Raw genomic sequence first — 16,357 nt, 5'->3', positions numbered from 1 at the left:
CTGCGAGTGCTTAGTTGTCCAGCTGTGGCAGTACCCTAGGTTTCTCATAAAGTTCAGTCCTGTTCAGATGGTCATGGTAGTTGTCCTCTACCCTTTATTCTAACTTTGAGTATAAAAGTATTTTTCTAAAGCATGAACAAAGCGGTTTCTTTAACAACGGTGTTGTGAACTAATCCAGGATGCATCCTGCAACCAGCACTCGTTTCCTTTGGGACACCACAAGAGAAGCCAGAGCATGTAGTTTAATAAACACAACCTGGCTTGTTTTTAATACAGTTGAAAACAACCAAAAATGAGAAACTATTTATAACTGATTTATACAAATACATGAAAGCAGGACCTCTGGCTCTTCTCGCTTCCTTCCTCTGTCTACTTTTAACTGACTTCCTTTACTTTCTAGTCTTGTACCCATGAGAAAAAATGCACAAAGACCAGCAGGGGGGGCATGAGAGGGTATGTTTCACATTTTAGTTTTTTCCATGATGTTTATGTAACTAAGCTATGTTTAATCTTGTTTTAAAGTAGCTTCCTCTTAAATGTATTTATATAGTTTATTTTACTGCCCCCGTACCTGCAACTACTCAAATATACAGTATGAGTTTTTAGATACGTCTGTGTAAAGGAGCTTTGACTGAGTTCAAGAGATGCTCTTCAGTATTAGTTATTTGTCATTGGCTAGATCAGTGTCCAGCACCATCTAGTACACAGCTAGGGTATTGCCAGCAAAGCAAAAGTAAACTTGATTCAAAGTGTCAGATCACTAGATGTCGCTGGCTCTTAATTTTTATAAAGATACGGGTCTAGACTACATGGACAAACTGCAGGGAAAGAGCCCCATCATAGTAAGTGACAGGTCAGTTATTAAAGATATTCAAGACTTCATGTATTACATTGGTCATTTCCTCCCAGTGGAGAAACAGGCCCTAAATGTCTATGGGTGGCAATACAAACTGAAGTACAGCTCAGACTTAATAAAAAGTTTAAAAAAAAACAGTCTTTGAGAACCTCTCAGAATTATTGCTAACATCATAAAAAGGTATGGGGAGCATATACTAAATAGACTTTCATAAACTGATCTGAAATTTATCAGCATTTATTTAACAATTGGTGCAAATAATTTCTATTCAGTGTTTGTTGTAAATCTGCTACTTGTTATTGCATGCTGAGAGAACTAAGTCCCATGCTCTGGTGATCAGTGTTATCATATGAAATGTGTATTTCTTGTCATTCTTGCCTTATAGCTTTGGCCAAAAGTTTTTGCATCACCTAGAATTTTAAGATTGAGACATAATTAAAAAAAATAATTAAAAAACTATATGAACATAATTTAGATCATTTATTTAACATCATGTATGAAAGAAACTACAGAGATACCACAAAAGTCTACCAGAAGCCATAATAGTAGTACAGTACATTATTTCATGTCAGATTTCGAAATGTCACATTTTTTTTAGTTTTTTTCAGTTTTTTTCAGTTTTTTCATTCGGTATATCACTTGTGAATTATTGGCCAACACACTACATTTGGACCTTCTCCTCCCAAGGAAATCTAGCCTTGATTATGTTCTGTTGCCAGCTCTGTATTACAATAATGGCTGGACCACACAAAACAGGAACACTGATACGAATGAACTGGCCCACCAGAAGAGAACAAGTGCAGAATGTTGGTCTTTTGACTGGTACAGTGGTATGCTCTGGTAACCTTTTGGCATCGCCCTGGTGTGAGGCATATTCTCCTTGTTACAGTTTGCATCCTTTAATTAATGTAGCAGACCAAACTAATGCTATAGTTTACTAAAGCATGGCTGTGGATCAAATCCCTCCACAAAGCTGAACCCAGAAGGCTACCTTGAAGACGATAATGCACCGATAATATAGTTTGTCCAACTGTATGTACAACTTATATTTTTATATGTATAGGAAAAACAGCTTATTAAATTGTGATGGGCCATGGTGTGGTAGGGGGTGGGGGTTATCTGCTGACAGATTGGAAGAGAAGTGGAGGTGGCACTGACAACCCTGCTCATGCATGCAGGATTTTTAAAGAAACACACAGAAAAAAAAACATGTGACAATGGTAGAGCACACCTTGCTATACTTTTACAGACCCCTAAACGAATCCATAGTCCTTATAATAATTCAAACCCTGACTCTCGCTATACACACAGTCATCTGTGGTTTTGGCTTCCTCTTCACACAGCTCCACGTCACACACGGTGACAGGGAAGACTTTGTTTTCCGGGTGGCGTGGACAATCTCATTCCTATGGTTTATGGTCTTGCAGCAGCCCCAAGGTGTGTCAGCTGACCCTTTTATCACATGATGTTCCGCTGGGACACGCCTCCCTGCTGGTTATGGATCCACAGCTGGCCAATCGTCAGCTGCTTTTCCCTGCAACCAAACACAGAAAGCAGCATGTCCCAGACCAAGCGTCCAGCTTTAATCATTCATTAAAAATCTATTGACACTAAACAATTTGCAAAAATAACCCAACACAACACCCCCAAATAAAAACAAACAAAACAAATATTTCTCATGTGCAGGGCCTTAGCCCTTATTACAATGATTTAGCAGAACTTATAGAGAGTATCACATTGGGGGGCTATCTGGGGGTGTCTCTTTTTCTGTACCACAGCATAACAATTATAATTAAACATTGTGTTGCAATTTGATGTAGGTCATGGTCATCAGGTTTATTGTCACACGGACAGCTCTAATTTTGAATTTACAGTCATGCAGGGGATGTGTGGTACTGACATGCTTGTTATGGATTTGTACTCAAAATGAAGAAATGTTTTGTAAACTTTCAGTTGAACTCATCGGCCCTGTGAGAGTTTACCAGCTGTTGTGTGAGCTCATGAACTCTTGTGAATCACAAGCAAGGTTAGAAAGGGGTAATACATTTAAGAGACAGTTACAAGAGCATTTCAAATCCATTATCATATAAACCAAGCTAGAGGATGTTTACAGATATGCAGTCTTTTGTTTGTACACAAACCAGCGCTGTGCAATTTCACATTATTAGTGGGACGGGTCTGTCAGGGCAGGGAGTGCATCTTAAAGAGGTGCGGTTCAGGACTTGAAATGCTCAATACAGGCACACCTTCCCCTCCCAGTGAGGTCTTGAGGCCTCGGAATGATTTACTACCCAACTCTCCACACCACACTCCCAACGTTATCCCTATGCAGCCTGACCTTTAAACATTAGGGCTACATTGCTGCTTTGAGGTATATTTGTCAAATACAGTAGTGTGCAGATATATTAGAACACCTCAAGATTTGTCATTTATATCTTTTATATACCTGCCCGCATGAAAACCTTATGATCATTTCAATTTTGAGTCAGTAATCAGTGCTATAGAAACAACTTCTCATGCATATGACCATTTGTGGCTCTGTGTTCCTTTTCTCTTACCATTTAAAATTAATTGCATGTGTGGCCTATTAAAGTCATCAATTAAATGAGACACTCACTAATTTGCCGATGTTGACATTTTTCCAATATTTCCAGTTCCAGTGGTTTGATTTCATATGCACTGCCAATCAAAACTACAGAAGTAATGGGATGTTGCAATACATTTGCACACTACTGTATCTCTGGTCTTAATGCATGATTTATTTGGTGATATATGTACAGTGGATTGCTTTACATACATATAGGCTATGCCAGAGATGTTCATGCTACAGTTATTCCAAGTTTAATAAGCCACGACTCCCTTCATTTAGAGCAGTGCACTTCGTCAGTCATTCTGTCATTGGATTTGTATGAATGCAGGATAGATTCAGAAATGAAATCTGGTAAGAACTATTTCCACTCAAAATGAAATGTGATTAAGTTCAATGCTAGATTTCTCAACAATCTATTTACTCAAAGTTTACTAGTTTATATACAAATGCTGGTAACTTATATAAAAACAAAATTTAAAAAGTTTACAATGTTACAAACATTCCAAACATGTTCAATTTTAAGCTTTATACTTCACGATTAATATTTAAATGAATTAAACAAAATGAAAATGCTGCTGATTTGTAGATGAAATCATTCATATTATTTCTGTGTATGTTAGTTTACACAAAGCCAAAGTCAACCCAGAAGAGGAGAAACTAAGAGCCGTCCGAACACAGTTGTGTTTCCCCGGGGAAGTTGACACTGAAGTTATTGCTTATCAGACCTCTATTTAAAATATGTATACATTTTCAGACATGGACTAACAGAAAACATGATCATGTTGGGTGAGGATAATAGAACCATCACCAAACGTGGTTGCAATATGTATTCTTAAGCGAAACTTGAAGGAGTAAGCAGGGTTACTTTGAACGTCTACAATATACTACACATTGGAATTTAGGAAGTTGCTTAAAAGGGGGTTGGGAAGCTTTCCCCCCATTATATTAAGTACTAGGAACACATCTACTACCTTGCACAGCTATGCACTCCAGTGCACAGTGCTTCAGCTATGGACTCCAGTGCACAGTGCTTCAGCTAAGGGCTCCCGTACACATTGCTTCAGCTAAGGGCTCCAGTACACGGTGCATACTGCTTCAGCTATGGGCTCCAGTGAACAGTGCACAATGCTTCAGCTATGGGCTCCAGTGCATATTGCTTCAACTATGGGCTCCAGTGCACAGTACACAATGCTTCAGCTATGGGCTCCAGTGAACAGTGCACAATGCTTCAGCTAAGGGCTCCAGTGAACAGTGCACAATGCTTCAGCTAAGGGCTCCAGTGCACAGTGCACAATGCTTCAGCTATGGGCTCCAGTGCACAGTGCAATAATAACATTGTTGCTATAATAATGATAATGATATAAGTAAAAACACACCAGCAAACCATACAGAACATAGGAAATTAAATAGTCAGATCACGTAGATGACACCGCATTAATACTTGTTTTAATTTACAACTTGAATACAACGTCTTGGAAGCTACAGTGTATCTGTGTCTAACCCTCCTGTCTGGGCCTCTTGGAATAATGTTGAATGAGAGCCAGTTTGAAATCTCTCTCAAGAGAACTCTAGTAACCTGCTGATTCAGTCCATTGCTAGGTCGAAAGGGCACCGTCTATCTTTAGAGCGGATTCTTACAGCATGTATGGCAGACTCACTTTCAGCAGCTAGCTTTTACACCTCCAATACAGTTAGCAAGACAGCATGACGATCCTGCTGGTTTTACTGGATTCACAGTAATGAACACCCATTGACTCGAATAGGGTCAGGGCCTTGGTGGTGCCATACACCTTCCACTTCTTAATAATCGTCTTGACTGTGCTCCAAGAGATATTCAAGGCCTTTGATATTTTTTATACCCATCCCTTGATCTGTGCCTTTCAACAACTTTGTCCCGGAGTTCTTTCGAAAGCACCTTGGTACTTATGGTTGAGTCTTTGCTTTGAAATGCACTACCCAGGAACCTACAGGAACTACTGAATTTATCCTGAAATCATGTGAATCACTACAATTTAACACAGGTGGATGCCACTTAACTTGGTGTGTGATTTTGAAGGCGATTGGTTACACCTGAGCTAATTTAGGATTGCTATTACAAGTGGGGTGTACACTTATCCAACCAAGCTATTTCAGTTTTTATTTTTAAGTAATTTTCTACAAATTTCTAGAATATTTTTTTCACTTGGAAATTGTGGGGTAGGATGTGTAGAATAATGAAAAAAAAAACTTTAATATATTTTAATTCCAGGCTATAAGGCAACAAAAGGTAAAAATTTTGAAAGGTGGTGTAGACTTTTTATAGACACTGTATATATAAACCTTTTTCTTACTATAATTTGCAAACAGTTTTTATTCTTTTGATTAAAAAAAAATAATCCGCTCACCTCCTTAATAAGTTTGCTTCTAGACAACAACCGACACCGTCTGCCAGGAAACAGAATGGAGGGCGGAACTAGGATCGTCACGGTGACAAGTGGTAATTAAGCAACAGTTGATGTTACCATTAAGCCTATGGCCAAACACAGACATTCATGAAAAATGGGACAGACTGGACATCTACCCAAAAAGCGGCACAAAAGTAACATTTTACTAAACCTGTGGGGACATCAGAACATGCTCCCCAAAAAGGGGACTGTCCCAGGAAAATCTGAACAGTTGGTAGCTTTATAAATAATACAACTAACTTGTGCTGTGAAAATTCACATTTCTAAGCAATTATAATATCTAATATTCTAGCTATACTTAAATATACCTATTTACTATATTTAACTTAATATAATTTAATATAAGGCCACCATCTGTCTGATAAATAGCTCAGAACTTTAAATAATCAGTCCCAAACTCAGGAAGCCTCTGTTGAATGACCTCTCTAATAAGACCATATATATATATATATATTACAAAAATTATATTTTAAGTGGCCAATGTTAATGGCACCTCACCTCTGGAAACCACAAATAAAATCATCTGTCACTGCTTTAAAATGTAATAAATGTCAAACTCCTTCATTTTACTTAAACCAGGAAAGTGATGAAATTCCTTCATCTTGAAGAATGTTGGCTATCTATTTTTAAACTAGGCAGTTTCCCATTATAAAAGCATAGCAGAGTGTGATAAACCATGGTGAAGCAGAGGTACTGAGCACTGCAAAGCCCAGAGAGCTATGGTAAAGCATATTAAAAAGCATGGTAAAGCATGGTAAACTGTGAAATGCACAGCATAACCATGGGAAACTGATAAATGCACAACATAAGCATGGGAAACCAGAAAAATTACTGTGCAAATGGTAAACTTTTATAAGGGGGAGCTTTCATGAAAACATTGATATCCACAGTTTCTTTAATCACTTAGTTTGATTATCTTTGACTTTATAACAGTATTAAAACAACTGTTTTAACCGTTCCAGATAAGATCATTGAGGAAAGTCAGTTTGGTTTGCTTATGTAAAGGCTTGGATTGCAGGCTCCGGGCCACGTTGAAACAGTAGCCTAAATGTAGGCCGGCCCTCAGCTGCCTTTTCTTTTTTGGAGCATTCACATATGAGAAAAGGCAGCCCTCAGGGCCACCTTAAAATCGCAAGTGTGAATGGGGTTTTAATCACAAACACACATTGCAAGTTAGTGGATCCAACTGTATTTTTTTTTTCTTTTTTAATTGAAAACCCAGACAGGCTACAATTAGCTGTCCTGGCATTTATATCAACCATTCTCTCGCTACCTTTTGCAGTAAATTCCCAATTGACCACTGAGACGATGGGAACCAACGAAGATGGATAACATGCAAACTGAAGCTGTGGAGGAAGATTGCTCTGCGTATTTGTTACACATTCAGTTTAAATATCATGTGTAATTCGTACTCTTTCAATGCGTAAAACTCCCAGTAATCACCTTATCTGGAGTTCTGACTGTATTCTCACTCACCCTGATGTGTGAAAACAAAAAGACTGGCGCTGCAGCACAGATAAAATGTTCTCAACCACTTAAAAAAATTCACACAAGTTTGTTTTCAACCATCCTCACAAGGGTAAATAAACGCGGTAAACCATCAGCGTCTGTGGAGTGTTCTTTTTACACAATATAGATGTATTTGTAGTTAGTTTTGTTTCTAATTCATTTAAACTACACACCCCAGTGAATTCTGGTGGTGTTTTGGTTTGCACTTGAACGCGGTCCGGTCCCAAGCAGATCGTTAATGGACACTGCAACTTAATTCACTTTCATATTGAAGTCTGAAACCTTGCCAGTCCTCAGGGGTTTATATTCAAGGTAGAGACTTGCTGCAGGAGTTTCTTGTGTTACACTTTGAACCGATGTGGTGATATTATGTGGTACGTGTTAAAACGTGTACTGCAATTGCCCGGGCATGCGCTAAATGATTTTAGCTCAGTAAACAAGTTAATGCCCATCTGAAGGGGCGATGTTCTGAGCTTGGACCTTAAAGTTATTTTTTTTTTTTCACAATTCAGCGAATGTATGTGACTGACTGTTGAGCAACACATTGGGTTATCTACAATTGCAAACATATGCTGTGCTGTGGGTGATTACAGTTTGTCTTGTTCACTGTGATTTGTGCACAGCATTGACAGCGTACCATTTTCTGGTGTTAAACGGATACATGTACCACATTCTGATGATGCTCCACTTTCTGGCCCTATACCAGGTTAGGCAGCTGTTGCTTTCATTTGACCCAGACAGAGCTACAGCTATGGCCACAGGTTTTGCAACTCCTAGAATTTTAGGCTAGAGACATAATCAAAAAATAAATAAATAAATAAAAAAATATGAACATAATTTAGATCTTTCATTTAACATCATGTAATCAAAGAAACTGCAAAATGATATCGCAAAAGTCTACCGGAAGCAATACTAGCAGTACAGTATTTCATTTTAGATTTCAAAATGTCACGCTTTTCCATTTTTATGTCAAGTATATGGAAAACTACAAAGCGGTATGTAATTCAAGATGTTAATGTAATATTATTCAGCAGGTTTCATTTGACTTTATGAAGCAAAATGAATTAATTCTATAGGGAGATGCAACACTTCTGGCCAGAGCTGTATGGTAGAATAAAAATAATTTTTCCACAGTTTCTCTCATAGCTACTCAGCCACACATGAAACAAAACAAAGTAGGCCCTGCCTGATAGTTTAGGAGACTTTTGCTTGTTCTGTGCTTCTTTGCTGCATTTGTAGAAATAAATCAAATATAGCAGTTGTTACATTTGATTTATTTCTACAAATGCAGCTTCAGTGTGATGGAGGAGTTTAATGGTCAGCTGTAGATGGGCTTAAAGGCAAAGGCTGGCTCTGCATATCCAAACACACACACACACACACACACACACACACACACACACACACACACACACACACACACACACACACACACACACACACACACACACACACACACACACACACACACACACACACACACACACACACACACACACACACACAGACACACACACACACACACAGACACACACACACACACACACACACACACACACACACACACACACAGACACACAGACACACACACACACACACACACACACACACACACACACACACACACACACACACACACACACACACACACACACACACACACACACACACACACACACACACACACACACACACACACACACACACACACACACACACACACACACACACACACACACACACACACACACACACACACACACACACACACACACACACACACACACACACACACACACACACACACACACACACACACACACACACACACACACACACACACACACACACACACACACACACACACACACACACACACACACACACACACACACACACACACACACACACACACACACACACACACACACACACACACACACACACACACACACACACACACACACACTTGGATAATGCAGTCTCTCAAATTCACACCTATTGCTAAATGATCATTTTGCAAATAATACGCTTTCACATGGCTGTGGCAATAGCTAGGGGTCATTTTTATATGTCAATCAATTCTTAAAAGAACATTGCTTTTACAGGAACTGTGGTCACGTCTGCATGTTTCTAATATTTCATTTCTTACATCCTTTTATGTGTGTTCTTTATGATTCCCTGTTTTAGATATTTTTTCCCCATGCTTACTGACTATTCAAGAAAAGCAATTGCTGCTTAAACATATGGGGAAGCATATTGGTGTTACACAGACATCAGAGCGTAATCCTTCATTTTTATGAATGAAAGATATACAATTTTAGAGTGCAATTGAGTGTGCGGTTCTCTCTTTATCTATACTGATTTATGGCTTCAACCCTGTGAACTTGCATCTCGTCTGCTTCAGTGTGTAGATCCTTGCTTCTTTTTAAAGTATTATGTAAACCATGGCAAAGCATGGCATACTACGGTAAACCCATTGTATAACCATGGGGAAAAGCAAATGTAAGAATTAAATCAAAGGTTTAGTTCAAACACAAGCGTAAATAATGATTTCCAATGAGTTATTGAAAGTGGAACATGTACAATAGAAGTTGTTGCATTGTAGCACATGCCACTACGCTAGACTGTGTAACCATTACCTTTTCCCTTCATGGAGGACTGATTTCCGGAAATATTTTCGAATGTTTCTGTTTGTTTGTGTATTCTGTAGTGTGGTTCCAATTTTTTTTTTCTTACAGTCATAGAATATTTGTCAAGATTAAGGTTTCATTAAGGTTTCATCTTTCCAACATTGTACTACTGTTTTTTTTTTTTTGCAGTGAGTAGACAAACAGAGCGTAAGTGTTGTACGCATAGAGTCTGCAGCAAAACAAAACGACCACATATAAACAAACACGCAGTGTTTCGTACAGAGCAGAGTACACAAAAAGGAACATTGTAGTAAACATTCGCTCATTTTAGGTTACAAGTGAGAGGAATTGTGGGGTCCCTTTATATACTTTTTAGCATGTCTTATCATTTTATTTAACAGGCAAGCTTAGACATGGTGTACAATAAATGCCTTGGCACTTTCTGTTTTGGCAGTTAAAGGAACAGAAGATCACTACAAAGGGTTAAAAGGCATGCTTGTGAAGAGGGCTTTCATGTGCTTGGCCCCGCCTCTTATGGGCAGTGGCATCACAGTGTAATTGGCACTCATTCAGGGATCAGTCAGTGTCCTGTTGTGAATGGGTTTGTTCCACATCATTTCAGCTGTCAAGAGAAGCAGACTAGCTGAGGAGGGTAGAGCATGAGGGAGAGGAGAGGAGCAGAGAGTGAGAGAAAGCAAGAAGCCAGGCTGAGGCATGGAGAATAGCCAAAAGAAGGTGAGATTCAGACTAGTATGAAGACCATGGAGCAGCACGGGGAGACAGTGCCTCTTCCTGGGGAACCGGAGACACAGAGAAATCTATCTGAACGAAGGTACCAGAAAAAAAAAGCAGAGGAGACTTTCCAGGAACACATGCAGAAGGTGACATCTGATAGAAAAATGTGATTAACAAAAAGTTCGAGGCCAGCAGAGATGCTAAGAAGATTTCTTTGAAAAAAAAAGAAGAAGATTACAAGAAGAAGAACCTGGGGATTCTATTTAAAACAAAAAAAAGAAACTTAAGAAAACTGACAATGGGAAAATGTAGTTTCAGGAAATCGGGGTCGAGCAAAAGGAAAAGGACAGACGCACAACTGTAGCCCCAGCTGTTAGGAAGAAGAAGATAGAGAGAGTGGAGGGAAAGAAAAACATGAGTTTACCAACAAACTGTGGCTTTTTGACTTTGACTGATCTGTCCTTAAAATTACGAAATGGGAATATCTTTGGGTCTCCTTGTGCTGTCAACCAGCCGATTGATATCGTACAGAAACGAAAGCGGTAAATCATTATTTTTGAATATCTTTTGTGTTGTTTTTTTTTTAAATATGTAGGTAAAGTTTTCATTTAAATTAACGTTAATATTTTTTTGCTCAGAAGTTTCTGTAACTTTTTCAGGGGGATTGGGGAGATATAGAAAGGTTTCCAATGGCATCTAACTCATTTTGTGAGAGTAAATTTGAACATGTTAAAGAGCTCATGGAATTTATAACTAGGATCACAAACTTAGTACTGCTAGTGCAATTAGCAATTAAAGGAAAACTACATTTGTATAATACTGTGACTTTATAAAACTCCTGTTAATGTCACCCTTAGCTCCTGATAAGAAGATCACTTCAGTTTACATCACACTCCTGTGAATATTAATGTATTAGTTATAAAGCTGGTGTCCACCCCACTTAACCGCTCTTAGAAATCAATGCATTAGACAGTATTGAAATGTTCCGAATACAAAGCATGGTAGCACAATACCACATATCAAACACTGCAATAGGTATGTCTGCAACTTTCTCTTGTTTTTAGTTACTGCAAAGTGTTTTACAGTTTAATAGACTGTATATTGCAAAGATCCATGAAAATAGCATTTTGTTCCAAAGTATAGTAGACATATGTGTTGAATGCTTGTTTTGCCAGGATTTTGGTGAACTCCTGATCAAGTCAACTCAGCTTACCATTTTTGTTGTGTCTCCTTGCAGGCTTGGCTGTAATTAATGTCTTACCTGTTTAATGCTGCTATCATTCTCTATTGCAGTTTCTGGTTAAATCATTACAATGTTTACTGACTATTCCAGGAAAACTGTACCTTTGCATTCACTGGGTCTCCTTCTGAAAAAGGTTAGCCCTTTAAGTTAGCCATAAATGGACATCGCAAAATGAGCTCAAATGAATGGTGTGGTGACCATAAAGGGCACATAAGTACCTCTTTTTGTTTTATTGTGTTACATGTTCCCATGTTTTGCTACAACTGTTTACATAAGGTGTGTGCATTGTTTTTTTTACAACTTTTGTAAAAACTTTGAAATTGCATTCCCTGCCTCAAGATGGTTTCCCATGTACCCGCGTGGACCTCTCAGAACTACATTTCCCATCATCCTCCTGCTCACTGGTAACTCCATCTCCGTTACATATGTGAGCGGGAGGATGATGAGAGGACCATGCAGGTACATGTGAAGCCATCTTGAGGCAGGGAATGCAATTAAAAAGTTTAAAAAAGTGGTCAAAAGGTAAGAAAATGTAAAAATAAAACAATACACACACCTTACGTAAACAATTGTAACACATGGGAACACGTAACACAATAAAATAAAAGGGTCCTTATGTGCCCTTTAAGGTTGGGGTTATTTTCTTAGTTGGCTTAGCTGTTCCAAACTGGTTCCAACTGTGACAATTAGCATTTTACAGCCATTCACTGACACCTATCCCCACATACACTGCATGACTTACCATAATAACACAGTCACTGTTAGTGATTCATCAATTATTGATCGCCATGGCTTTTATGTTGCAATCCTCAATTAAACTTCAATGAATCACTTATTTTGGAGCTTTGCGTGGCTCGCGACCCAGAACCACGTGCTTTCCTTGTGCTAGACTGAAGTGCTTCTGATTCTATTTGTGTTGTGATGAAACAAGCAGATTCTTTAGTGAGTCAATGAAGGCTCTGCCATGTGGTAGTTGGCCATGACGGGAGTCATGCCTCCCAAGCCTTCATTGAGAGAGCACTATCGCTATTAGAAAATTATTTTTCTCATTTTTAAAAAAATAAGTAAAACACTTTACAACCTAGCTGTACCTTGAACTTGTAATGATTCGTTAGGCACCCTTCTGCTGAGAAGTTTTAGAAAAATAGTCCCAAAAATGTTTAAAAAAACCCCCCAAAAAAACAACTTTATTAACAAATAACTTTTGTACTTGTCAGAGCTCCTTACAGTTTATCTGGACTGTGCAGATATCTGCAAGGACAAAGATTATTGAAGTGTCCGTGTCCTGGTTTTCCTTTATTGAAAGATGCTGAGGTTCAGTCGAGCTGAGAGGCTGATGTGGCAGTGGCAGGTACTGGATTGGATTTTTCATCCGGTCCTGTTTCGCTGGTTACTAATAAAATACAATTAGCTCAATTGTGTCTTTGTTTAGTATTTGCTGTCCAACTGAGCTTTTAATATTGCAAGTGAAAATGAAAAAGACGACACTTGCGCGGATTGGTTTTAAATGTGATTCGCTGTCTAGTAATGTTCGCCCGAGCTAGAAGCTGATTATACTGAATTATACGTCTTGAGAGATTGAGCATTGAATAACCTTTAGTTTATGTTTTTTTTTTTTTGAACCGGACCTCATCTTTCATTCAAATCCAACAGAATAACCAGGCAAATCACACTGTTCTGAATGATGTTGCCGTATCGCTAAGCAGATGCAGAGCTTGATGTATTCAGCTGTCTAAGTTCGATTTAAACAGGATTTCTGTTCAATAAGTTGTACATGTTATACAAACAGATGATGTAGCGTGCTATGGAAAGCTGTCCTTGTTCATGGATTAACTGTGGGACTCCATGAACAGTCATGTTGGAGCTCGTATTACCTGTCCACTATCACTTAGGAACATTGATTGCTCAAGTTTGCGTTACAGCAGTAATATGGCTTGAATTGACTTTGATTATGATTCAGTGTACAGGATGATTCATATTTAGTGCACTGGAAAACTGGAAGTTACATGGAAGATGATAGGGAGCAGAAGGCTTAGTAAACCTAGCTCTTACTGATTTCTAGATTTGACTTCATTCTGCAATTCTTTTATACAAATTGTTCATCTCTTTCAGTGGAATTGATCGCAACATTGAATCGCCCTGCTCACATTTATGAACAACAAACCTCTGTCATTTCTCATATTTCACAAAGGTCTAGCCCTCAAGCAAGAAAAAAAAGACAGAAACTGGGTTCAGCCAGTGAGAACTCATTTAGGAATGCATTGCTTGTCATGGAATTACTTTATGAATAATAACGACTGCCTTAGGTCTTGTAAAGCTATTGTATTTCCTGAAATTCACGTGGGTGTGTTTTTATTACACATGGGTGTTGCCAGGTTTAGAAAGTTTTGCAAATGTGGTGACACTACACACAGCTCCACAGCACCTACACCACACACACACACACAGCTCCACAGTACCAACACCAAACACACAGCTCGACAGTGCCACACACACACACACACACACACACACACACACACACACACACACACACAGCTCCACAGTGCCTACACCAAACACACACACAGCTCCACAGCACCTACACCACACACACACACACACACACACACACACAGCTCCACAGTGCCTACACCACACACACACACACACACACACACAGCACACACACACACACACACACACACACACACACACACACACACACACACACACACACACACACACTCCACACACCACACCACACACACACACACACAGCTCCACAGTGCCTGCACCAAACACACACACAGCTCCACAGCACCTACACCACACACACACACACACACACACACACACACACACACAGCTCCACAGTGCCTACACCACACACACACACACAGCTCCACAGCACCTACACCACACACACACACACACACACACACACACACACACACACACACACACACAGCACACACACACACACACACACACACACACACACACACACACACACACACACACAGCTCCACAGTGCACACACCACACACACACACAGCACAGCACACACACACACACACACACACACACACACACACACACACACACAAACACACACACTCCACAGTGCCTACACCACACACACACACACAGCTCCACAGTACCAACACCAAACACACAGCTCGACAGTGCCTACACCACACACACACACACACACACACACACACACACACACACACACACACACACACACACACACACACACACACACACACACACACACACACACACACACACACACACACACACACACACACACAACACACACACACACACACACACACACACACACACACACACACACACACACACACACACACACACACACACACACACACACACACCACACACACACACACACACACCACACACACACACACACACACACACACAGCTCCACAGCACCTACACCACACACACACACACACACACACACACACACACAGCTCCACAGTACCAACACCAAACACACAGCTCGACAGTGCCTACACCACACACACACACACACACACACACACACACACACACACACACACACACTCCACAGCACCTACACCACACACACACACACACACACACACACACACACACACACAGTCACACACACACACACACACACACACACACACACACACACACACACACACACAGCTCCACAGTGCCTACACCACACACACACACAACTCCAGAGTGCCTACCCCCCCCCCCCCCCCCCAAAACAAAATGGCACCCGCAGTACTCTTCTTTTGCATCTCTGGAGGTGTTGTTACCCCTCATTCTGAGATAACGCAAGCTGGCCTAAGTGATGATGTCAGACCCGGAAGAAGCACACAGCACTGCGAGTGAATGTGAATGCGCTGGCTTGCACGCGATTATGAAATAAAAAGATTTAAACAAACCGAAACACTGTTACAAACAAAAAGGGCACGTGGCCCAAAACAAACACACATCAAAAGTATCGTGTTGGTTTAAAAGCCAGCACACGTAGCAATTGTTATTTCTAGCTCATTTTAATTTCTCCTCTCTCACTCACCAGACACCCAACCCTGAGTGAGTGACTCATGCCTCTATATATACACTGCTGTGCTGGGATTCAATTACTAATTAATCATTCACTTGAATCCCAGCATGTCAACTAATTAGTGCAGTCCTTGTGCTCACGTACTAATACACCTTTTATCTGCACGTGAAGTGATTGTGCAATCCCCATGCCTAAATACATATTACAACACTCGTGCTACAGAGCCCAATATATATACCCCCAACAATAAACACTACATACAACATATAACACAAACTGCACACAGG

The 16,357-nt window shown here is 39.9% G+C and overlaps 1 protein-coding gene across 4 annotated transcripts in view; it reads left to right on the top strand.

The window, feature by feature from the left end:
- The window catches only part of LOC121301411 (cAMP-specific 3',5'-cyclic phosphodiesterase 4D-like), a 169,254-nt gene that overhangs the window by 111,460 nt on the left and 41,437 nt on the right, over positions 1 to 16,357 (top strand). Inside the window, exon 1 of one of the 4 annotated variants that reach the window (XM_041230790.1) lies at positions 10,509 to 11,309. The exons of the other annotated variants lie outside the window; for them this stretch is intronic. Within the exon in view, the coding sequence (XP_041086724.1) occupies positions 11,182 to 11,309 (128 nt within the window). The 5' untranslated portion in view covers positions 10,509 to 11,181. Of the gene's footprint in view, positions 1 to 10,508; positions 11,310 to 16,357 lie in introns of those variants that run through there. 4 annotated transcript variants of the gene reach the window in all.

Source organism: Polyodon spathula, chromosome 27 (assembly GCF_017654505.1).
Source record: "Polyodon spathula isolate WHYD16114869_AA chromosome 27, ASM1765450v1, whole genome shotgun sequence".
Taxonomy (NCBI): domain Eukaryota; kingdom Metazoa; phylum Chordata; class Actinopteri; order Acipenseriformes; family Polyodontidae; genus Polyodon; species Polyodon spathula.
This window is presented reverse-complemented; position numbering and strand designations above follow the sequence as displayed.